Below are 25,977 nucleotides of genomic sequence, written 5' to 3'. Positions count from 1 at the left end.
ACGCAATTCTTGAAACACAAACTGTGTTTTTACAATTTTTAGTGGGAAAAAAAAGGAAAAAACAACTCAATCAAAATCCCAACATTATACGAAGTCATACAGGAAAAGCTATGAGTCGAAAAGAAGAAGAAACTCCAAATCTACTAGCAGACAACCACCTTATAGCTAAAGTAAAAAAGGCAGCACAAAAAGATGGACCCATCTCAAAAAAAGTGAAAAACAAGCCCAGACAAGATGAAGAAGTTTACTCTTTATGCAAGTTATTCGAGGAAACTAAGGCTGAAAGTATCCCTCAACCTGAGATACCATTATTTCCCATCTTTAAACAAAAGAATCAGCAAAGAATAGCAACTCAAACACAAACGCACTTGGAAAAGGAGCCTATAATTTTTTCTATATAAGAGGCACCCAAGCTTACGTCTAAGCTAAAGGAAAAGGGGAAGGAAAGCAAAAAAAGATCAAAACGAAAAATCTCGCGGCAAACAAGCAGGAAAGTAAAATTCCCACAAACACCAGAACAGATAACTCAGAGGCATGATTCAATTATGGAAAATCAAGAGATAACTCAAATCATAGATAAGCATTACATCCCATCTGAAATTAAAAGGATACAGGAGAAAAGAAAATCAAACCCTCTGGCGCAAACTTTCTCAGGAAAATATACAATGGAATGTCAGGAAAAAATAAACTCAGAGGAAATAGGAATTTATTCTCCAACTATAAATACATATGAAAAAGAATACCAAACTCTTTCCTGTGTTGTGGAATTGATAAATCTATTCCCTAGTGACACAGTTCCTTTACATCGTGGGAGAATTCTAAAATTATTACATGAGATTCCTCATCTTCAGTCATTCACCTCTTTAGAAATAAAAAGAGTAGTGTTCCCGAATAAATCGAACCTTACGGTGGCAAACGTGGAGTTTTGGTCTAACGTTATCCCGACTATCATTTTAAAGAAAGAGACAAACGACACAAAAAGTGTTTTGACGAGGCCAGAGTTAAAACAAAAGGTATAGTGCTCAACAGGTCAAAGGACAATATGGAGAGTAAGACCTACCCTCAGCATAATGACACGGATAGTGTGCCAAAAACCCCAAATGAGTATGACAGAAGGATCCCTAATAATATCAGTTAATCAAGGTGAGCGCCAAATTTGGACCCAGCCATCTCCAAAAATCGAGTCACAAGAAAAAGAAAACCTATGGTCCTGGATATCTGGAAACTTGAATAGTAATAAACAAAGGAACGCACTAAGATTTCCTTTTTAGCAACAGTTTAACGATCATCTTCTGGAATATTGCAGGAAAAACTCAAGAAAAGTTAGCCCATATCCTTGAAAAGTCCCCATCGATTCTTTTTCTTCAGGAAACTTGGTCCATAGATACTTTTATTCAAAAAAATATTTTGTGTTTGACATTGCCGCTGAGGCTACAAAAAGGGGAAATGCAAAAGGAGGCCTTGCTATTCTACTAAAAGAAAAAATCTATTGGGATCTAGAAATTATTTATCTGTGTCTCCAAAATGCGCAGTGCATTAAGAGTAAACATCAAAATAAAAGTCTGAACATCATCCAGGACCTATTAATTTTTAATGTTTACATCCCGCCGGGACCTCGCTATGACTCATTACCAGTAAAAATATTCGAAAAGATTGAAATGACTATGACTGCCCATAAAGGATATCCACCAGTATTAATTTTTGGAGATGTTGGACTTGGCCCTTTTTGCAGGGTCATCCCTGAAATTTTTACCTTCCTCCTGTATTTTTTCTGACCTGTTGTTGGGTGTTCTATGACTCTGGGCACTTTACCACTGCTGATCAGTGCTAAAGTGCATATGCTCTCCCTACTGTAAACGTATATGTTGGTTGGATTCCATGATTGGCTTATTTGGTTTACTGTCAGACCCCAGTAAAGTGCACCAGGAGTGCCCAGAGCTTGTAAATACAAATGCTGCTCGTGGGCTTGCAGCACTGTTTGTGCCACCCACAGAAGCGACCTAGTAAAATGTGCCTAAGGTCTGCCATTGCAGAACCTGCGTGCAGTCTGGTACTGTCATGCTGACTGGGCAAGTGCACCCACTTGCCAGTCCCTAAACCTTCCCTTAACTTCATATTAGTCACCCCTATGGTAGGCCCAAGGGCAGGGTGCATTATAAGCATAAGGCAGGACAAGCCCTGATGTGTGTGGCATGTCCTAATAGTGAATTACAGCCATTTTCGTTTTTTACTATTGTAAGGCTACCTGTTCCCATAGGCCAGAATGGGCTGTTAGAATTGTTACATCCTATGATCCTAACATGCCCAGGGAACATGGTAGAAAATCGAGTTTAGTATGCCTGAACTCAGAATAATAAGGTACATCTTTTAGTAAGGTTTATTTTAATATTCTGCGTTTGCAAATGCCACTTTTAGAAAGTTGGCCTTTGCTTGCCTAACCATTCCAGCCCTCCTCTGCGTGATGTGTATCTGCTGTCTGGCTTGTGTGAGTGACAGGGCTGGGGAAACCCAGATGGGCAGGGGTAGGTAGCCTGGTGGTGAAAAGGAATATTGCCAGATAGATGGGTGGGAGGAGTACACCTGGACTCTGAATAGGGCTGTGCTCTGCCACCACAATGCTGGCTCCACCCCCTGTGGAGCGTCTGATGGCTCTGCCCTGCATCCTGAAAGAAGCAGCCTGCATCGCAAAAACAAAGTGCTCAGAAACCGGACTGGACCAGGCAAGGGCCCCCTGGCCTGGCAGAACAAAAGAATTGCTTTATAAATGTAGGAGCCCTGCTCCCAAGAAATTAGATCCTGCTTGACAAGAAGAACCTCTGTCTGAGGAGGAGGAGGAGGAACCGGGAAAGCTGTAAGGAGGAGTACTGTCCCTGACCTGGGGGATTGGCCTGCAGTGGTTGCCTTGCTGCTGAAGGAGAGGAGAAAGACTGCAAAAGACTTTATTTCAACTTGTGCTTAAAAGATCTCCAAGGGCTTGTGCTGAGCTTGCCCCCTGAACGAAGTCCCAGGACGAGTGGACTTCACCCCCAGCTCCCCAGAGATCTTTGGAAGTGCCTGCTGCTGTTGTTGGGCCTTCTGAGGGACTGCGTGTCGCAAGGAGCTGGAAGTGCGACTTAAGAAGGAGAAGCGTGCTGCCGTCGGAGCTGTTGTCGTCGCATCTCGCAAAGGGTGTCGCCGCTGCAGCATCGCATTGAACAGAAGCGTCTCGCATCATTCCGGAAGTGTCTCGCAACGCCGAAGATGCGTGTCGCCATCGCAGCCATCGTAGCTGACGCATTGCACCGCATCAAGAGAAGAGTCTCGCATCGAGGAAGAAGCGTGTCGCCATCGCAGCCATCGTAGTTGTCGCATTGCACCACATCAAGAAAAGCACCTCGCATCCACAGAGAAGCATGCCACCGTCGGAACTGCTGTCGTCGCATCGCGTAAAGGGGTGACGCCGCTGCAGCATCGCATCGAGCGGAAGCGTCTTGCAAACGTCGGAGAAGAGTGCTGCTGCCAGGGCCGCTGTCGTCGCATCACGTAAAGGGTGACACCGCTGCAGCCGACGCATCGAGTCGAGTCTTCTCGCAACATCGGAGAAGCGTAACGCATCTGGAAGATCTTCACGCCTTTATTTCTTTGCAACAAAAACTTCATCGCAACAACATCGTTGCAACACTTTCGTTGCCCTGCGTGTCGCATCTAAGTTACATTGACTTAAAGTGTCGCTTTTAAGAACTTAAGAGAACTAAGCAAACTTGGTCTTGTGGTGACTCTATATAAAGAATCCTTATGTTTTAATATAAAACCTGTGTGGTGTCCATTTGTAGTGTTGTCACTTGGTTACTGTATGTGTTCACAAATGCTTAACCTATAACGCTCTGAAATAAGCCTTGGCTGCGCGCGCCAAGCTACCTAGAGGGTGAGCAGGGGTTATTTTAGGAGTGTAACCCCTTACCCTGACTAGCGGAAAGGTTCCCTGCTTGTCACAAGTACCTACCTGTGCCAACCAGAGAACCCGGATTCTAACATTGGTGGTCAGCGGTGAGGATTTTGGACTTGCATTTGTGACTCATGTACAGTAATTGGTGAACACTACTTAGTGAGTGCAGACCTTAAACGCAACCAATACTTGTTTATAGATTTCTTTTTGGGACTGTATATTTTTTCGCACTGCCAAGCTTAACTATGGTGGAGAAAGCAGCATCCATAGTCTCTGTTAATACTGAATTTGAATGGGAAGAAGAGAAACTGGAAAGGAAAGCTACAAGTTATCACAGCTAAAATTCTTTTGCAAGAAATTTAATGTTTGCACTACTGGATGTAAAAACAAGGCGCTGAGGGCCTGGGTAGAAGCAAGGAAGGTCACTGATGATGATAATGCAGAGGAGCAGCTGGATGGGCCAGTGGGTTCAAGAGGAAGGAGAACCCCTTCCCCTGCCGGTAGCAGTGTTGCTGGTAAAAGTCTATCTCCAGAGGAGTTGGCAGACAGGAAGGAAACCAGAGCTCATGAGATAGAGATGGCGAAACTAAATGGACAACTGGCAATGGAACAAAAAAGGCTGGAAATAGAAGAAAGAAAAATGGAAAGGGAGCATGAGTTGATCATGAGGAATCTTGACTTAGAGCTCGAGAGGCTTGAGACCATGAGTGTCTCAGGCCAGCAACAAGAAATGTGTGTAGCTCAGAGATTGAGCTTTGCTGAGTGGGAGGAGGAATCCAGCTCAGATGGTGGCAGCAATATTGAGTTTTCTAGTGCAGAGAGAATAGTACACACACCCAGAGACATGGCACCTGACTTGAAGGAGGGGGTTAACATACACCAGGAGGTTCAAGGACATGAGGTAGCTCCAGTAGTGTGCAGTGTCCCTGAGAGGGATAGGGTAACTGGCGCAGGAGATCATGGACCTAGTAGTGGGAGGGACACTCTACTGACTCTAGATGAGAGGTGCAGGGAGAGGGGTTCCCCCAAAATTGAAGTCCTGGTATGTGAGTGTGAAGACCGCCCAGAAGAGTGTGGGTTGTGTGACAGAGACAGTCAGATACTGTCTTGCCAGTCTCAGGAGAGTGGTGTGGAGTACTTGTGCGAGGCACTTGATGGTGAGGTGAAGGATAGTTTGGTCAACCCTGCTAGGGGGCTGTGTGATCCAATTATGGGAGAGCATATTGTAAGTCCCTGTTTTCCAGAGCTATGCCAACACCTGTGGGAGAGTGGGTTCTCTGACCGCAGGGAGCTCACATTGGAGGCAGACCTTTTGGTGGAGTCCAAAGGGTCTGGAAAGGCATTGGGGAGTGATCCCAAGAGGAGTGGTTCAGGAATCTTCAAACCCAGTGTGGTGGAAGTGGCTCAGAGCAGCCCAACTAGGTCCTGTAGTAGTGAGAGGGGTGTAGGGCCTCACGTCCTGTCTTTAAGGAGAAGGAGTGAGAATGGGTTATGTCCCGGTAGTGCCCAACCGCAGTCTCAGAGCCTGAATGGTTCTTTAAGGGAACACCAGGTGGGGAGCCTAGTCTGTCCTGAGGGGCTGCCTGTTGTGCGGGACCCCTATTGTCTGGTGAACGGCGAGTGTCTGTAAGCAGGCCTCCATCAATTCTGGTGTCTGGCAGTACCACTCCAGTTGGGAGGGTGCAGAAGTCCAGAGTGAGGGGTGAGAGGGGGAAAAAGTCACCAGTGGAAGAACCAGTGGGTCAGGGGCCAGCCAGAAAGGCTGCGTCCCCAGTGAATGACCATGGTGACACCACTTCTGTCCTGGGGGATCTTCGCGCACTGTCAGATGGACAGGGGTTGGGAGATCTGCACCAGGCGGACTGTCACACAACACAGGAGTTATGTGTCACCCTCAGGGGGGGGATGCGTGTTCCCCGGGAAGTCCTGGTGCACCAGGCGAGCGTTCAACTGCATGGGTTGGCCCCAGGGTTGGGAAGCCAGGTTCAGGTGTTGTTTGACCTGGAGGGAGGGACATCTGTAATCAGTGTCCCTACCAGTCTGTCTTCTTGGTGTACCCCTCCAGGTGGGAGGGTACAGACATCTGGAAGGGGGTGCAGAGGGAGGGAGTCCTCGCCTCTGACCCCCGCTCAACTGAAGGGTTTAGTCCCCCCTGACCTGGACGCCCAGTTGCAAGATAGAACCCCTGAACTGGTGGGCGAATTGCGCAGGACACCTGTCACAGGTGCCCTGGCAATTCTGGAAGGGGGTACCACTCCAAGTGGGAGGGTACAGAGCCCCAAGGAGGAGGACCGGGTGTGGGAGAGGCCACCCCAGTCTTTGGTCCAGCCGCCGGGTACGGACCTGGGGCTGGTGGGTCAGTGCCAGGATATCATACCTGACCTGACAGGAGGGAGAATGGACAAAGGTTGCCAAGCACCTGGGGCTACTGCCCCCCTCTCCCTGGCGCCACAGAGGTTTGAGAGCCCTGAGAGGCATACGGCCTGGGTCTCATCCCTGACTACTGTCAGTGGCCACTGTAGCATTTTGCTGTCTGTCTGTTGGGACACACCTGTGAGCCAGTTAAGGTTAGGTGCTGCCCAGGTGGTGTCCACAGGTGAGGAGAAGGGTTCCCCATGGATTGGCTTGGTGGGCCCTGAGAGTATGGACAGAGGGATTCCAATAGGTTCCGATTGGCGTAGAACTGGAGTCTGCCCCTACAGTTGCGGGCCAGGTCCTTGTTCTATCGCCTGAAGCAGGGAAGCCCATCATGGTGGTGATTGGGCTACCCTGCGTTTTCGCTGGAAGGGGGTCGTGTTGGACTTGGCCCTTTTTGCAGGGTCATCCCTGAAATTTTCACCTTCCTCCTGTATTTTTTCTGACCTGTTGTTGGCTGTTGTATGTCTCTGGGCACTTTACCACTGCTGATCAGTGCTAAAGTGCATATGCTCTCCCTACTGTAAATGTATATGTTGGTTGGATTCCATGATTGGCTTATTTGGTTTACTGTCAGACCCCAGTAAAAAGCACCAGGAGTGCCCAGGGCTTGTAAATACAAATGCTGCTGGTGGGCTTGCAGCACTGGTTGTGCCACCCACAGAAGCGGCCTAGTAAAATGTGCCTAAGGTCTGCCATTGCAGAACCTGCGTGCAGTCTGGTACTGTCATGCTGACTGGGCAAGTGCACCCACTTGCCAGTCCCTAAACCTTCCCTTAACTTCATATTAGTCACCCCTATGGTAGGCCCAAGGGCAGGGTGCATTGTAAGCATAAGGTGGGACAAGCCCTGATGTGTGTGGCATGTCCTAATAGTGAATTACAGCCATTTTCGTGTTTTACTTTTGTAAGGCTACCTGTTCCCATAGGCCAGAATGGGCTGTTAGAATTGTTACATCCTATGATCCTAACATGCCCAGGGAACATGGTAGAAAATCGAGTTTAGTATGCCTGAACTCAGAATAATAAGGTACATCTTTTAGTAAGGTTTATTTTAATATTCTGCGTTTGCAAATGCCACTTTTAGAAAGTTGGCCTTTGCTTGCCTAACCATTCGAGCCCACCTCTGCGTGATGTGTATCTGCTGTCTGGCTTGTGTGAGTGACAGGGCTGGGAAAACCCAGATGGGCAGGGCTAGGTAGCCTGGTGGTGAAAAGGAAGATTGACAGATAGATGGGTGGGCGGAGTACACCCGGACTCTGAATAGGGCTGTGCTCTGCCACCACAATGCTGGCTCCACCCCCTGCGGAGCGTCTGATGGCTCTGCCCTGCACCCTGAAAGAAGCAGCCTGCATCTCAAAAACAAAGTGCTCAGAAACCGGACTGGACCCGGCAAGGGCCTCCCTGGCCTGGCAGAACAAAAGAATTGCTGTATAAATGTAGGAGCCCTGCTCCCAAGAAATTAGATCCTGCTTGACAAGAAGAACCTCTGCCTGAGGAGGAGGAACCGGGAAAGCTGTAAGGAGGAGTACTGTCCCTGACCTGGGGGATTGGCCTGCAGTGGTTGCCTTGCTGCTGAAGGAGAGGAGAAAGACTGCAAAAGACTTTATTTCAACTTGTGCTTAAAAGATCTCCATGGGCTTGTGCTGAGCTTGCCCCCTGAACGAAGTCCCAGGACCAGTGGACTTCACCCCCAGCTCCCCAGAGTTCTTTGGAAGTGCCTGCTGCTGTTGTTGGGCCTTTTGAGGGACTGCGTGTTGCAAGGAGCTGGAAGCGCGACTTAAGAAGGAGAAGCGTGCCGTCGTCAGTGCTGTTGTCGTCGCATCTCACAAAGGGTGTCGCCGCAGGAGCATCGCATCGAGCGGAAGCGTCTCGGATCATTCCGGAAGTGTCTTGCAACGCCGAAGAAGCGTGTCGCCATCGCAGCCATTGTAGCTGACGCATTGCACCGCATTAAAAGAAGAGTCTCGCATCGAGGAAGAAGCGTGTCGCCATCGCAGCCATCGTAGTTGTCGCATTGCACCGCATCAAGAAAAGCGCCTCGCATCCACGGAGAAACGTGCCACCGTCGGAACTGCTGTCGTCGCATCGCGTAAAGGGGTGACGCCGCTGCAGCATCGCATCGAGCGGAAGTGTCTCGCAAACATCGGAGAAGAGTGCCGCTGCCAAGGCCGCTGTCGTCGCATCGCGTAAAGGGTGACGCCGCTGCAGCCGAAGCGTCGAGTCTTCTCGCAACATCGGAAAAGCGTAACGCATCTGGAAGATCTTTACGTCTTTATTTCTTTGCACCAAAAACTTCTTCGCATCAACATCATTGCAACACTTTCGTTGCCCTGCGTGTCGCATCTAAGTTACATTGACTTAAAGTGTCGCTTTTAAGAACTTAAGAGAACTAAGCAAACTTCTACCAACTAAAGTAACCGTATTGTGTATTTTTGTCGTTTAATGGTCTTGTGGTAACTCTATATAAAGAATCCTTATGTTTTAATATAAAACCTGTGTGGTGTCCATTTGTAGTGTTGTCACTTGGTTACTCTATGTGTTCACAAATGCTTAACCTATAACGCTCTGAGATAAGCCTTGGCTGCTCGCGCCAAACTACCTAGAGGGTGAGCAGGGGTTATTTTAGGAGTGTAACCCCTTACCCTGACTAGCGTAAAGGTTCCCTGCTTGTCACAAGCACCTACCTGTGCCAACCAGAGAACCCGGATTCTAACAGGAGACTTTAGCGGGAAGATATCTAACACTTTGGATAAAGAGGGAAAACACGGAAGCCTGCTTCATTCCAAAGCCTCTCTTTCTAACAGAGATAAAAGCCAATAAGCAAGGGAAACTTCTACTCTCCCATGTTAATGCAACAAATGGAGTAATCCTAAATGGTAGAGTAGATGGGGACATTCCGGCTGCCTATACCAGATCGGGTAATAATAGCTTATCCATTTTAGATTATGCAATTTGTAGTATGGACCTCTTTCAGAAAATGCAATCATTGATAATACAGGATGCATATGAAAGTGATCATGCCCCTCTGTCTTTGGAAAAAGATCTCTCATTGCAATCTACTACCCCATGGTCACTTGACTCCTGGAATGGACATGCTAATGTAGACCATAAAAACTGTAGGATTGTTTGGAACTCAAAAGCAATTGAGGGAATGAACATCGCGATTTCAGCTGCCTGTCTAAACCCATGTAAAAAAAGAATCTAATCCGATAACGAATTATGAAGAGACAGTGTCTACAGTTATTGCATCTCTTCAGGAACATTCAAACAGACATGAGAGGAGAATGGGCCACCAAAAAGCCAAAACCAAAGATTACGAATCAGTAACATTAAATAGCCTGATCCGACTGCAGTTTTTAAACTTTTCTGGGTCAAGACAGGAAGAAATAAAAAACTTGAAAAAACTACGACAACGGAAAAAAGCGAAAAAAACTACGAGAGGAAAAAGACAAGAATTAGATAGACAACAAATCTGCAATTAAAAGTAAAAACAGCTAAGTTTTTTGGAGCCTAGTTGCCAAACAAATGGGCATTAGGAAAACAACACAAGCGCTCCCAGTGCCAGCATTGGCCTGGGAAATATATATCTAAAACTTATATAAACTTAATACATAGAAGGTAAAGAAAGGGAAGCAGCAGTCTCCAGAAAAGGATCAGTCAAGGGATGACATGATAGTCCTAACAACAAAGCAAATAGCTCATTTTATAACAGCTGCAAGATCTACAGCAGCAATGGGACCGGATAAGATACCAATCAAGGTCCTACAATTAAACATAGAGGAGGGGAGCAAATTTCTATCCCCCCTATTTTTCCACTGTTTTGGAACGGGAGATATCCCAAAATGATGGCGGGAGAGCATTGTGGTCCCCATCTTTAAAAAAGGCTCCAAAATTGACCCAAAGAACTACCGACAAATAACTCTACTCGATGCAACTGGAAAAATCTTTGCAGCCTGTATTTTAGATCATCTTAAAGACTGGGCCTTTTCCTGTGGCGCAATCCCTATGTTTCAGGCAGGATGTCGTCCAAAACATTCAGTTATAGATAATATCGCAATTTTACTAACGATTCTTGACAAATATGTTGTCTCAAAATCTCAAATTGTATACTGTGCTTTTATTGATTTTACTACGGCCTTTGATAGGGTAGATAGGCCAACCCTTTGGAAGAAACTGGTGAGGCTGGGAATTCCCCAAAATTTACTTACAGTAATTATATCTCTCCACACAGAAACGTGGTGTCAAGTTCAAATGGGGGGTTCGAAGGGTCTAACTAGACCAATCACCACGTCAAATAGCCTAAAACAGGGATGCCTCCTTGCCCCTTTGCTACTTTTTCTGTATCTAAGCGATTTACCAGAGCACTTTACATATGTAAAAAATAATCCGCCGAAATTAGCATTTAGTGTTATATACATTTTAATTTACGCGGATGACATCATGATTTTGGATCTTACGCCAATAGGACTCCAAAGAAGTTTAGACACATTAAGTAGCTATGCAGATGAAAATGTTTTAGTCCCAAATACCTCTAAAACGAAAGTTCTACCTTTTAAGGGAAAAAAGTGATTGCAACACTTTAATTGGACATTGGGAGGGGGAAATCACTTGAGACAGTTAAAGAATATATGTATTTAGGTTGGATCTTCACCCAAACCCTACAGAACTCCTCTCATCTACAACACATAGGTCAAAAGGCGGATGTCCATGTAGGTGCATTGCTGAGGCTATAGTCCTCGGGAAATAGACATTTCCAACCTATGTTAGAGGTATATCGGATGAAAATCTCGCCTATTTTAACCTATGGAAATCAGTAAAAACGAGAGAAGGGAATTAATTACGAAGATTAATAAGAGTAAATCAAGTTGTCCGGCCCAAGCATTACGTCTGGAATTCTCCTTAGTCAGCATTTATGCAAGGGCCATCTCAAATCTAATAGGATGGGCATACCATCTTTTACACGCCGACTCTGGTACTTTAAGGTACATTTTAAAATTGGAAACCTTTAGAGAAGAGCCGTCATGTTACACTTTTAACAAGAACCTTAATACAGCTTTTAGCCTATCCCATTACACAGTAGCACTTATAGAAACTTGGACTTCAGCACTTCTGAAGCTCTTCTTAAAGAATATGACCTCTAAATTAAGTTTCGACCTGGACGAAGAGCACTGTCAATTAAAACATTATATAGAATATACAAAAACTGTAGTATATAAATCCCCCGAGAAATATACATACTTTGATTTAGATCATAGGATCCGCCGCTGTATTCTCTTACTGAGGTTGGAAATCCTTCCCCTGAATACATATACAGCAAAGTGGAATAATTCTGAAAATGCAACAGGGCTCTGTGATTTATGTAAGGGAGAATTGCAAGATTTAACTCATGTTTTAGCGGTCTGCCCTAATCCTACTTTAGTAGAAGCTAGGTGGAGGTTTATAAGGCCTATTAGAATCCGATACAATGTTCCTTCTGTACAAAGCCTAATCAGTCTCTGTAAATTACCACCGGATGAATTTGTTTGTTGCCAACTGTATACATTTTTAAAAGATTTTCTTAAAGCTGTTTTAAAGTTGATGATGCTAACGATTTAAAACTTTTTAATATCAAAAGTCGATTCTATTTTATTTTTTCACAAGGTCTATGTAAATCTTGAAAAATAACCACCATATGAACACAAATGTTTTACATGTTTCAAAGTGCTATAAACTCTTAAACAGATTTGAGTTAAAATCATTTTAAAAAGCTGTGATGAATGGATTCAGCATCATAAATGTTTAAAGTTGATGATATGAGTTTTCTGCTAAATGTTTTAAAATCATGTTTGTATATTTGTTGACCTCAGTTAAGGTCTATATCAAATAAAATAAACTTATCTATCAAACTTATCACCAGGACCAAGGGGATTTTATATTCCAATAATGGGGTCACACCATAATCAGTCTCTAAGACTAGAGTGGAGTGCTGATTTTTGGGGGACAACACCTCCATGTGAAATGACTCCTGGTGGCCCAATGAACTTGGACTCACGCCGACAGACCACTCCCGCAACCTTGGCATCATCCTGGACAGCAAACTCACCATGAAACTTCAGATTAACGCAGTCACCTTCGCCTGCTTCCACACCCTGCACATGCTCCAAAAGCCATCACTCAATCCCTAGTCACCAGCTGGCTGGACTACGGCAACCCACTCTACGCAGGACTCACCACCCAACTTCTAAAGAGACTCCAGATGATAAAGAACTCAGCTGCCAGACTCATCCTCGAACTCCTCAAACAGACCCACATCACCTCCCCACCTCAGGAACATCCACTGGCTCCCTCATCCAGAAAATATGCCAATTTAAGATGCTGATATACACATACAAGGCCCTCATGACCAAGGACCAGCATATATCAACCACCGCCTGAACTTCCACAAGCCCTCCAGACACCTAGGCTCCTCCTCCCTTGCAAACACTCACAGCATCTGCCAAAATAACAGTGGAGGGTGTTCCTTCTCCTACCTCACCGCCAAGGCTTGAATTGGCCTTCTCCTGCACCTCCAAACATCATCCCCTCTCCCGGAATTCAGAAAGGGACTCAAGACCTGGCTTTTTGACTCACCACAGCAAGAATCCAGCACCTGGATACCCTTGAGGGTGATTGGCCATGCTCTACAAATCCGAGTTGATTGATGGATTGATTGAAAATCAGGCAACAAGAAATGCCAGTACCTCTGAATCCAATTTTGGCATCCAGAGACAATAGACATTGCCTTTCAATTTGTTAGTCCAAAACCATTTCTTATGCCTTTCCTCTTTTTTCCCTGATCACCAGGGTATTGAAGAAAGCTATATTGAATCATTGCACCTTGATCATGAATCCTTTCGGATGCCCATGCGATTACTGGTACAGCAAACTCCTATTACTGTTGACACGTCCAGCCATTTCTAAAATTATACCCTAGTCTACTTTCAGGGCATTGCAGACAAGCAAGTTTAGGGCCATCCTAAATGAAAAAAATATCATCAATATATCTGGTCCAAAGGACCAGATGTTTTATGCATTTATCAAAACCCTCAGACCAGACACATTCCGATTTCCACCAACCCAAGAACATACAGGCATAGCTCAGTGCGAAGCAACTACCCATGGCAGTGCCTATACCACTTCTTGCCAAAAAGGAAATAGTTGTTTTCCATACAGAAATGGAGCATCTCAAGCAAAATGTTAGTGTGGTCGTATGTAGCTATGGGTCTGTCCCTAAAGAAATGTTTGCAAGCCTTAATGCCCAGATCGTGCTGGATGCACGTGTACAGCGAGACAACATTCACTGTGGAAAAGATATAGTTGGATTGCTATGGGATGCCCGAGACCTTGGATATAAAATCCATACTGTCGCAGCAGTAAGAGGGTAAGCTGCAAACATAAAGGAATAAGATGTAGTCTAGAGAAATGGAGGCATTCTCCAAAAGACTGTCATTAGCTGAGAAGATTGACCTGCCTGGTGGGTTGATGCTGTGTTTATGGACTTTGGGCAACATATAAAAGCAAGGAGTGACAGGTTTCTTGACAGATTAAAACAATTGTTCATCATTGCTCAAAAGCCCAAGGGTGTGCCATTTGGAAATCATATTGTGAAAACAGTTAATAGTGGACACATATTGGCTGTCATTGGTCTTAGTGTAGCTGCTGGAGAAATCAAGCTGTCTCTTGGCTTCCGCCATATATTTCTTGACATCCCCCAGCACAAAATTACCCCTTTTATCGTAAGTCTTAACCACAAAGGAGGTCGCTTGCTTCAGGGATTCCAGTGCTGCTTGTTGGCCTTTAGTTAGAATCGAAGCAGCATGATTTTTTTTATTGCTCCCAGTTAAAAAATGTCACATACCAGCGCCTCATGGAAGGAGTCAATGTTGTCACGGGGGGTGTTAGGATTCAATCTGGATTTCGGTTTAAAATCGCTACAACTTCTCCTGTAAGTCTCCATGCCCAGGATATTTAAGAGTTCCCTCTCAGAGGCCCAATCCCTATTGCCTAGTTCGAATAACCTTAGGAAAGCCAAGTCTGCAATATGTCCAATGGATAGGAGATTAGAGGGCGTGTCAGTTTGGATAGCGTTATACTCCATCATAGTGTCCTCTCGCACCCCCTGGACCCTTTCATAGTATGGAATTTAAGGAGTTTGAGTTTCCTAGCAAATAGAAACATGTCTATGTGGGTGCATGAATAGTCAAGATTATTTGTAGGGCAGAAAGAGAGACCTAATTCCAGCAGTGATTGTTCATCAGGAGTAAGAGTATGATATATCTCAGAAGGGAGAAATAGTTGTTACTCCAAACCCCAGATGACAACACAGATAAAGAGAATAGAATGAGATAACTAGGGGAGGGGAAACAGAGCAGCATAAGGAAGGCATCATAATCTTCTGAGGTACTCTCTCTAGTCCCCAGACCTTCCCCCTGGCTGATAAGTAGTGGTAGAGTCTTCTTGTGATTCTGATGCACGTAACAGAAGAGGGGCATTGGAAGAAGTTCATCTGCTCCTGATGAAGCCTTGGCACCAGGTTAGTTCAAGACAAATTGAAGCACCTAACTAATTATTCCACATGAGTAGAATGGTTTGGCGTTTAGAAGCTAGCAACAATCCTAGAAAATATGCAAAAGGAGTTAGATACTATTTATTTATTTTATTATTTTATAGAACTTATAATGCGCAAAAGCTACCCGCAGTGGGTATCCAGGCGCCAGGGATAGACTCAAGAAGTAAAGAAAACACAATACTATGTCAAGGACCAACTAAAACAGCAAATAAAGCTATGAAAAAAGCAGAGTCTTAAGTTTTTTCCGGAAACCAAACAAGTTGGCTTCCAGCTTAAGAGCAGTAGGCAATGTGTTCCAAAATTTGGGGCCCAGATGGGAGAAGGACCGACCACCCATTTTTGCAAGTTTAAATCTTGGGACAACAAAATCGCCATTTGCCGAGGATTTGGGTCTGTAGGTTTGAACAAGACTCTTTAAATATTTTGGGGCCACGCCTTGTTTGATCTTAAAAAGATAGCAAAGGGCCTTAAATTTTATGTGGCTTGGGATTCTCAACCAATGCAAATCGCAAAGAGCCTGTGCAGCCGAGGATCTCCGTGGTAGATTGCAGAGAAGTCGTGCCGCCGAGTTTTGCACCACCTGAAGTTTATTCAAGGTAGAGGTGTCGGCACCAAGATAGAGAACATTACCGTAATCAAGGCGAGATATAACTAACGCCTGTACTACGGTTCTCTGAGTAGAATGGGGAAGCATCCACAAAATTTTCTGAAGCCATCTTAAGATGGCAAAACAAATAGAAGCAACCTTGGTAGCTTGCTGTCTCATGGATAGCTTATCATCTATAAGAAAGCCAAGGTTACGAACTACAGAGACCGGTTGTGGAAGGGGTCCCATATCACTTGGCCAGTGCTGAGGGCCCCATAACTCTTTATTCTTTCCCAAAATGACGACCTCCGTCTTGTCGCCATTCAACTTGAGTAGATGCATTTGCATCCACTCGGCGACACGCGATAATCCGTTCTTCAAGACAGATTCACAGTTGCCTTCGCTGCTGGAAAGAGAAAAGACAATCTGGGTGTCATCGGCGTATGAAAAGATTGTCAGCCCAGCGTCCTCTACAATGGTGGCCAGGGGTCTAACATAGATGTTGAATAGCAGAGGGCTGAGCATGGACCCCTGAGGAACGCCATGTGCCGATGAACAGATGGCCGAGGAGGCTTTCGCCGAAAAGACCTGAAAAGTGCGCTCACTCAAAAATTAGGCAATCCAGGCAAGCGCAGGGCCATCTACTCCTAGGGACCGGAGAGAGTTTAAAAGAATGGAATGGGACACGGTATCGAAGGCCGCACTCAAATCCAATAGGATGAGTGCAGATGTTTCCCCTCGATCAATGCCGTGCCGCAACCTCTCCGTAACCCCAAGGAGAGCGGTCTCAGTAGAATAGTGTGCTCGGAAGCCGGATTGAGAAGGGTGCAAAAATTCCGAACTTTCCACTAGTTGGTTTAACTGAGAATTAACATGTCTTTCCAGCACCTTTGAAAAAAAAGGCAACAAGGATATGGGTCTAAAATTGGACAAGTTGGAAGTGTCTGCACCTGCCTTCTTTAGGAGGGGGACAACCATTGCGTGCTTCCATTCTGGTAACACATGAGACTCAGTCAGGGAAGCATTAAGAAGTCTCATTAGAACCCGTCGGGGTTCAAGATCCAATAACTTTAGAACTCTCGCTGGTATTAGATCAAGGGGAGATCCGGATCTGACGCTGTTCAAGCAAGAGAGGAAGGAGATATCATCAAACAGTTGCCAGTTGGTAACCTTCACCAGAGGGGAAGGTAATTCAGGCACAGCCAATTGCGCCGGGTGAGAATCAATTGCTGTCAAGGGAAAACTCATAGAGTCATATATGCGTTCAACCTTGGCAATAAAATACTCGGCAATGGCTTTACATTGATCTTCCTCCAAAGCTGGAGGGGTCGGGACAGTGTCTGCTCCTGTTAGCTTTTTTACGACAGAAAAAAGAGTACGTGGGCAATTCTGTGCCTGCGTCACTATACTCACAGTGTGAGTAGCCCTGGCTTTTTTACATTGGGAATGATACCCCTTCAGGGCTTCTTTATATTCAGCCTTACAAGAAGCAGAGTAGGAATGCCTCCATTTAATTTAAAAGTCCTTGCACTTGGCTCTTAAGATCTTCAAGTCTTCCGAGAACCAAGGTGCAGGGGGATGATGTAATCTAGAGCGCTTAGGTGTTAAAGGCAGTAAAGTAGTTATAGCACTAGTAAACCAGTGAGATACTGCCATATTAAGCTCTGAAACAGAAGCATTGGTATCGGGACAGGTATTGGAGAGGTACTGATTGAACTCTACAATATCAAGTTTTCCCCACTGATGAATCAGTTCATCCTTACCACAGCTAACCTTGACTGGACTCTTAAAAAGGGACAGGGAAAAATAAACTGCGAAGTGGTCAGACCACTCCAACGGACGAGCACTTTGAGAACAATCAAAGTGTAAATTAGAAAGAACAGGGTCCAACAGGTGACCGGCAGAATGAGTGGGCCCAGAGTTCCGTAATGATAAATTCAGAACTTCGAGATCTATAGAGGAGAATGAAACCCTGAGAGAGGAATTTCAAAGAACCCATCAAGAAACTCATCTCCATCTGCAACAAATCGAAGACTTGGTAGCAGGAAATGTTCCCTTACCCAGGGCGAGCGATGGACCCTCCACCTCTCAAGAATCAGAAGTATCTAACTGATTCATCCATGCAATATCTCCTATTGTCCCTCTTACACCTCTAGAGTGATTTAGTGGGGATCCTCTCAAAAGGCACATTTTTCTGACCCCCTGCTCATTACACTTCCTTTGCAGATCCATATTATTTTCTGAAGGTTTATCAAAGGTGGCATTCTTATTGTCTTTTCTGAGTAGGGACACTGCAGCCTGGTCCATGCCCCTGGTCTCTTGGAATTACCCACTTTTGTATGATTTAGAAAAATTTAAAAGGGAAATTCTATGAATATTTGCCAGATCATTATCACAATCTAAACATAAACTGTTGGAGTTAAATGAAGGGGAGAGATACTTAATCTCATATTTGGCACAGTTTAATAAATTGATTGTGGAAACAGAATGGCCAGAGACCAGCCATCATTTTTTGAGGGCTCAAAGATGAGTTAAAGGACACCCTGGCTCAAGAGGCCCACAGAAGTTTCTGAATTAATTGATTTAGCTTTGCAAGCCAGTCAGAGGCTACATGAACGTAAGACGAAAAAAAGGAAAGAAATTCTGCTTTTTCCCAACATCGTTTTATAAAGTCATGGAAGAAAATAACAAAACCTCAGAACCTCCTCAAGTACAAGAGCCAATGCAAATAGGATTCATTCAGGGTCCCTAGTCTAAGGAAGAAAAATAATGATTAGGAAACTTTTGCACTCATTGTGGGCAGTCAGGACATTTAGTGAAGTAATGTTCTAAGAAATAGAAATCTAGTCAGACGGTAAAAGAGAGAGCCCAACAGTAAGGGGAGTTGGTCTGATTGGGCTGACAAAAAAGACAACTGCATAAGCTCAACAGGTGGTAAATACTCTACAATCTATAGCTTTTCATATTATATCAGTGACCACAAGATTTAGAAACACGAGATCCATGAGGCATTTGTCATTATCAAATCAAGGGCCACAGGAAATTTCTGCGATGTCAGTTATGCAAACAACATGGGAATACATTTCATCAAGAAGAAAAGGCAAGAAATTGTTTGAGCAGTAGATGGTACAAATCTGTCTTCAAGACTGATCACTGAAGAAACTGAAATTATTGACCTAATTGGATTTAATGGGCACAGAGAGAAAAACATTTAATTTGATGCACCTCAACCCCAATTAATTTTAGGATTGCCATGGCTCATGGAGCATAATCCCACAATAGATTGGGAAAGAAGAACAGTAACCATGAATTCAAAGTATTGGCTAATGATTTGTTTTTAGTACAAAGAATACATATCAGAGTACGCTCTGGCAGCAATCTTAGTCACACATTCAAGAATGATTTTCTTTCTAGAGTCCAAAGACATTCTGACTCAGTACAAGGATTTAGCAGCAGTAATGATGAAATGATGCTGAGAAATTACCCCCACATAGATCTTAAGATTGTAAAATAGAACTAGAACCAGGAGAACATTTACCCTGTAGTCTAATTTATGCACTAACTGAAGAAGAAAACCAAATACCTTAAAGAATACTTGGATAAGCATTTAGCCAACAGACTAACAGCCCATCTCAATCTCCAGCCTGATCACCCTTATTTTTGTGCCAGGGAAAAAACGGAACCTCAGAACCTGCATAGATTTATAAACCTAAATCAAGTGACCACTAAGAACAAGTGCCGACTATCACTAATTTTATTACTACTGGACTGAGTGAAAAGAGCCAAGTTGTGAACAAAATTAGTCCCGAGAGGGGTTTAGCACCTTTTGCCCTGATGTGTATTATATGTGCCTGCATTTTCAATGTATTCAATATATTCACGATTCTCTCATTAGCTTATGCACCCCTCATAAAATTGCAATCTTGTTTCAACAATCAAATTGTCACAGTATGACAATTGTTGAAAAGATAACTCAGTGAAAGGCTTACTCCATATATACTTGTGCGTACGTCTAAAAAAATATATAAATGAAAATTGTATCCATCTTCATGTAGGCATGTAGGCATGATGCTATTATGGGTGAGATCATTACATAGGTTTTGGATTAGGGATGGATGAAGTCTTGTATGGCAATAATATATGGTTATGTGCTTTTTGTCATAAGCATTTACAATTTACAATAAATACCAAAATAAGGATTAGGTATGAATTCATTAATAAAATATAACTTTAAATATAGGTATATGCCTTTATTTTTACTTTTTTTATATAAAGGTTTAGGTTTTGTAGGTATTAAGAGGATTCAGGGTAGGGTAGTAAGAGGTTTTTAGTTTTCCGGGATGGGTAGCGTTTAGGGTAGTAAGGAGGTTGTGGGGTGTGAAATTAATTGAATACAAATATGTAATTAAAAACAATATATAGTTACATTTAAATAATAATGTTTTTTCAAAGATGATCAATAAATCAAAATAGACAAATTGATCAAAGTTTAGAATTAAAATATAAATATATGTACATATAAAAATATTAAAATTTGAATAAATATATATGCATGTTTGTGTGAAACTATATAAATATAAATGTATGTGTGAATACCTATATGTGTGCCTATGTCTGTATGATGTTAAAATTAATGCTTTATCACATTACCTGCAAATCAAAGGCTCTCTCGAAGTAGAAAACTAGAATGTAAAGCAACCCTAATATACTTATCCCAGAGTAATGACTCCTAATGTTAACGTCTTTCAATGTAACGTCTGATATTTGTTTGAGTTCTCATCTTCTGCTGAATAAATTAATGATCTTACTCAATCTCATTTGCCTAGGCGGTGTTCTTAGAGAATGCAAAGGAAGGCATCCAGCTTAATAACTTGAGTGAAGGCCCTTATCCCATGGTTGCAGTTTTTTCCATCCTGGTGATAAATGCTGTTTTGTACATGCTGCTGGCGGTATACTTTGATGAGGTCTTGCCAAGTAGGTGTTACGTGCTTTTCTTCATTATTCAGGCAAAAGAACAATTTCATGAATACTTGCATTACAGTACAGAATACAGATGAGATGGTGTGGAAATCTAACTCCAGTCTAATAAACATTTCAGATAGTGCATGGATTGTGGGCCGATGTATTTAGTTTTCTAACTCCAGTCAGACAAATATTGGGGAAAGCGCATACACTGGGGGAACGGTGGATGGGGAGATTGATTTACCAACCTAACTAGTCAAATATTAATTTTCTTTAGGCATCTCTTTATCAGAACAAAAAGGTAATGTGGTTACAGATAATAACATATTTCTTTCCAGTGATGTAGAATTATATAACGAGTACAAACAAAGTGTCAGATTCCAGCTAACTTGGGATCTGCCAGCCACAGGCCCCAAAACACTAGTCTAATATAATTGTCCATTCAAAATTATTTCAGAAATTGAAAAAACATTTAAAAACCTAGCTTTCATCTGAAAAACCTATAATATGAAGAAAAAATACATTACAGTACTTTAAAATAAATCACAAATATTTCAAGTGGTAAAAGCTCTATTCAAATTATTAAATAAATCATTTGTAAATAAACAGTAATCTTACCCGCCAATAAAACACAAAACTTACAGAAAAATAACAAAATTGCATATGATAATTACATCATTTCCCAACCAATTGTTTTTTTACAATTTTTAATAATTATAATTTAACAATATGCCATAATAAAAATATACTGATTTTATAATATATATTGCAATACAATAATTTTAAACAAATGTGATGCGTTTAATAAATAGTGTTCCATTAAATTTAATTTAGTTAATAGATAAAATAGTTAATAAAAATTGATAGATGGTAACTAAGGGGCCGCTTATGCTTGATGCTCAGACCACCGACCGCAGTTGTGGCGGTCCGGAGACCACCTGACAAGCAGTCGGCGGGTCCAACGGCCGAATCATGATGCCACTTCCTTACTGGTGGTCAGAAAAGTGCCCTTTTACGTTGAGGCTTGTGCTGGCTGCAGCACAAGCTGCAGTGTAACAGGGCACTTTGTGCCCATTCATGCACCGCGTGCCATGCACCCTCTGATGCCTGGCACACAGAGCATGGATGTGTGGGAGGGCACTACATGTGCCCCTGGGTCACTTAGCAGTGGCCCATGTGGGATTGGGGTCCTATGTGGTGGCCCAAAGTCGGTATCTGACAGCCTTTTCATGGCAGTCCGACAGCCATGAAAAAGGCTGTCGAAAGGAATATCCTAATCCCAATGGTGGTGCCTGTGCAGAAACAGGATTCTGCCTGCCGCTCAACAGGATCCATCCCTAACTGCTGCAGCGGGCGGACCAATGGCCTATATGACCGTGGAACCGCCAATGACAGCCTTTGATTGGCAGGCCCACCGACATTGTAGTTAGGCTCTAAGTGTCTCAGCAATGCAATCCTCCAATAAACACTGTAAAAGTGAATAAATAATTGTACAATTATAAACATACTAACAGATAAATAACCATTTCGGATACTGTACATTTTAAATATTAAACAATTGACAACAATTAAATATTTTTTTTAATTAACACTACCTACCCAAACACCAATACACCTCTTAAACCATCGAAAATTATAAAATACTTTTCTAAAAAATAATCATTTACACACATTTATAATTTACAATTAAGCTTTCAAAAAACATTTACCTATTGGAAAACTGGCGTAGTTAAGACATTAACAATATAATGTATTTTTATAAATTTTCACATCCCAAAATTAGGATTTCTTCCATAATCCAAAAATTGTCAACCAGGTAATCAAATTAATAACAGTTTGACAAGTTTAATAAGTCAATATTAACCAAATGCCATTAATAATATAGAAGTTAGAAAAACACTACCGACCAAATCCCAAAATAAACATATAAATTCCCAAAAGTGTACATTACAATAATGTTATTTGAATAAATTAGGAAATAAATTCACAATAATATAAATTAGTTAGCAAAAATACAATGCACTTTGATAAAACGACAGAATAAAAAGCTATATTATAGTAAACAATATTTTAAACTTTGATGTTAATCTTTAAAAAAAGCAAAAAGTTTTTAAAAAAAAGATATACTTACCTTATATATTATTGTCCACAGTCAGAATAATAGTTTGAAAGATTTGACCACAGTATTATAGTCAGACAATATTTTAAAGTTGGTATTTAGGTGGTATACCATTCTTGGGAGAGTGAAGCCAGAATTAGGTTTACAAATCAGTACATTATTCCATTCTATTAGTATGCCAAGATAGCCACAGCTTTGTCCAGACTGCCCCAATATTGCATGGATGGTCCCTGCCCTTCTGCTACACCACGATTATGCCAATACATTCACAAATATGAACATCATATCTCCATTCCCCTATTTAGGGTTGGCCTTCTAACATCATGTCTGTCAGCTTATTCCTGGCAGACTTCACCATGCTATGTATAGTAGAGTCTGGGAAGAAAAAAGTAAAAAAAGGAACATTTATTTCTAATTTTCTAAAGCAAACCCCTGACTTTGGGTTTCTTTTCAGAAAATAAAAAAGCCCCAAACAACTCCACCATGCCATTATTTAGTGCTGGGCCATCTGTCACTCATTTTAGTTTGGACCGGAATGAGACAACACTCGTCCCACTGGTACACGCGATTTACGACAACATATGTGTTGTAAAAGGGTCTCATAATAGAAGCAAGTACCCTGTGACGAGGTGGATGGCTGGTACGAGGGGCCTTGGCTAACACCCGTCACTTTGTGTACAAAATGAAAGTACAGTAAGGTGATTTACAACCTCGAGCCCTGATCAAATTGCCAATAAGAAAAAGAGGCAATGAAACATGTTGGCCTATCTTCAATTGGTCTGCAACATGCAGTTGTTTTAAACTTTGAGTAAGCTCACAAGTTTGAATAAAATTGGCATCTGGTGTACTTGTGGCTTAACTCAATTTTAATTTTACAGGTCTCTTTGTTCTTCTTTTTTGTGATAATCACAAACATTTTTCACCTTTTTGTACTGGACACTTTTTCTTTATTTTCACAGGTGAGATAGCTACCTATGATGAGAAACGTGGGAACAACTGGTGAGAACCAACCAGTAGCTCCTTTGGTGTAGCGCACGTGAGGTGCTATCTCGCCTATTCACAATTATTTTTTTGTGTATACACCTGTTTAAATTGGGGGGTATATCTGGAGCACAGTGACTGACAACCCTAAAGATTTTTTATTGGGCTTTAAGGATTGTGGACAGCAACATTTGTTTTGTAGGTACTACAAGTTGAATACCCATTCCCAATCTAATATATGAAAGTGGATTTTGCCCGTATTGATCAGGTCTTTTTGGTGTTTGTTCACTCATTTTTGTTGGCCAAAACTGATCCCACCATGGTGGCAGGCACCACTCTTGCAAATAATGAAATGAAATGAAATTGAGTATATTGTACAGTTAATTAAAACCTTTACAAACGTGCATCTCGTGTTGTATATTCAGTGCAACAATTTGAACGAAAGAATAAGTTACCGTTAAAACACAATAAAATTGAGATAAAATGTAACCCTGATACTCCCTAGGGAGTAACCTAAAACCTTCGAGAGAAAAGGTACGGTTAATCTGTTTTTTATAATCATAAAATTGGCAGCTTGAAAGACGGAGCTATCCTCGTTGGTCCAATGCTTGACCACAGGATAGATGAAGCAGCAAAAAGCAAGGTTTTCAGGGCATGCAAAGGAAAGTGCAATGTGCAAGAGGATTATTGTGAGTTTCATGCGTGTTTCACATGGCATTCATTATAAACAGGCAATTCGTTCTCTGTGGGTGTAAACTTAGCAGCAGAGCAAAAATGCCTGAGTATGTAAGGAAAGTGCGAAGTGCAAAAGCTGCCATTTTTTTTTACCTCTGCAAGATTCTTACAAGTTTCAGAAGTGTTCCGCCTGACTTACAGCAGACAAAGGTGCTGAGTGCAAAGCAGCTATTTGCAACAAGAGATTTTGCAATAGAATAAAACAATGCATACATTTAAAATCATTAAATACTTAGAAGAGACTGATTGATCAATCATAAAAATTAATTCTATTGAGCGATCTACCCAGTGCGGGTCCATTTAAAGTATGTGGCATGGCGGCATTAACCTGTGCTGGAGTTCTCATTGGGGCGGCAGCGTAATCAGCTCCTTGTGAAAGCCGAGTCTAAGTACCATGGTCCGCTCAGCTGCATTTCCATCTGCTAGCTGGCTGGCTTGTCTTTAATACTCAGTTCAGCGATGGATACAAATTTTACAAGGCGGCAGCTTAATTGGACATCCTCGCCGGAGAGGCTTGCTAACACTGCTTGTCTGCAAGTCCGAATCTGTTTCTTGTTAAAGAGTGGTCTAAGGAGGGTCCAACAGTCCTGTGTTAGAGTCCTGCATATGGTTAGCAGGTGCACTATGTCCTCCTCTCCCTCCCCTCATAGTCGGCAAAGTGCTGGTTTCCGAGGGCATAGCCACGGCGGCATATGGTATGCAGATGGCAATATGCCTAGGCGGAGTTTCAAGAACTTCTCTTTGATGGTTCTAGAGAAGCCAGTGTGGAGATAGGCTTCGGGTGACTCCTTGTTATAGGACTGTATGGTTAACAAGCCATGAGGGCACTCTGACAGGGCATCTTTATCCTGTATGAGTGATTCTTTTTTGACAGTGTTATGTACTATTTTTTTTAAGCTTGTGAAGGTCCCTGGTATCCCCCTAAGGTTCTGCAGCCCCAGTTGGTTGAGGAAGCTGTCCAAATAGCATCTAGCTGGACATGCCTCCCTGGTCTGCAGTTCTTTCCACAAATAGGTATTGAGCAAATCTGGTGGCCCCCTTTTGATTTTGTACCAGCTTTTAATGAACGCTCCTTTATGGGCAATCTCTTGTCTTTGTATGCCGAACTCCAGCCTCAGTTGTCGACGGGATGTGTATCCTGGTAACCCATAGATCATTCGTATTGCTCTTACTATTGTGCGATCCAGTGTTTCAGCGTCTCTCCCTCTCATGGCTTCGCTTCCATAAGTGATGGAAGGTATAACTTTTGCCTGGATCACTCTGGTAAAGGGGAGGAGGTTTGGGCCAGAGATATTGTTTTTTAAGTTTCTTAGTGCCGCAGCAGTCATTATTCCTCTTTTTTTATGGCCTCACACTGAGCTATATAGTTCCCTTTGTTATTGATGATAACTCCCAAGTAATTTTGTACAGCTTCCAGCTTGCATGACACCAGATGCCAGGGGTGCTTTGACTTTTTTTTGTGGATGTTCACACTCAGGATTTTTGTTTTTTCTTGGTTAATGCTTAGTTTGTTCTCCTCTGAGTACCGAGATGTAATATCAAGCAGGTGCTGTAAACCTATAGGTGTCCGGCTAATAAGCACCAAGTCATCCGCGTAAAATAAGTTAGATAACTGGAGGCCACTGAACTTGGGAGCGTGTGAGTTGCTTCCATTGAGAGTGGCCG

The 25,977-nt window shown here is 42.8% G+C and overlaps 1 protein-coding gene across 5 annotated transcripts in view; it reads left to right on the top strand.

Moving 5' to 3' along the window:
* The window catches only part of LOC146810317 (ATP-binding cassette sub-family A member 10-like), a 1,555,322-nt gene that overhangs the window by 275,581 nt on the left and 1,253,764 nt on the right, over positions 1-25,977 (top strand). For all 5 annotated transcript variants that reach the window (XM_085617313.1, XM_085617310.1, XM_085617311.1 and 2 more), the window contains exon 9: positions 20,342-20,489. In XM_085617313.1, the coding sequence (XP_085473439.1) occupies positions 20,342-20,489 (148 nt within the window). The remainder of the gene's footprint in view (positions 1-20,341; positions 20,490-25,977) is intronic.

The sequence above is a fragment of the Triturus cristatus genome, chromosome 7, assembly GCF_964204655.1.
Source record: "Triturus cristatus chromosome 7, aTriCri1.1, whole genome shotgun sequence".
Taxonomy (NCBI): Eukaryota; Metazoa; Chordata; class Amphibia; order Caudata; family Salamandridae; genus Triturus; species Triturus cristatus.
This window is presented reverse-complemented; position numbering and strand designations above follow the sequence as displayed.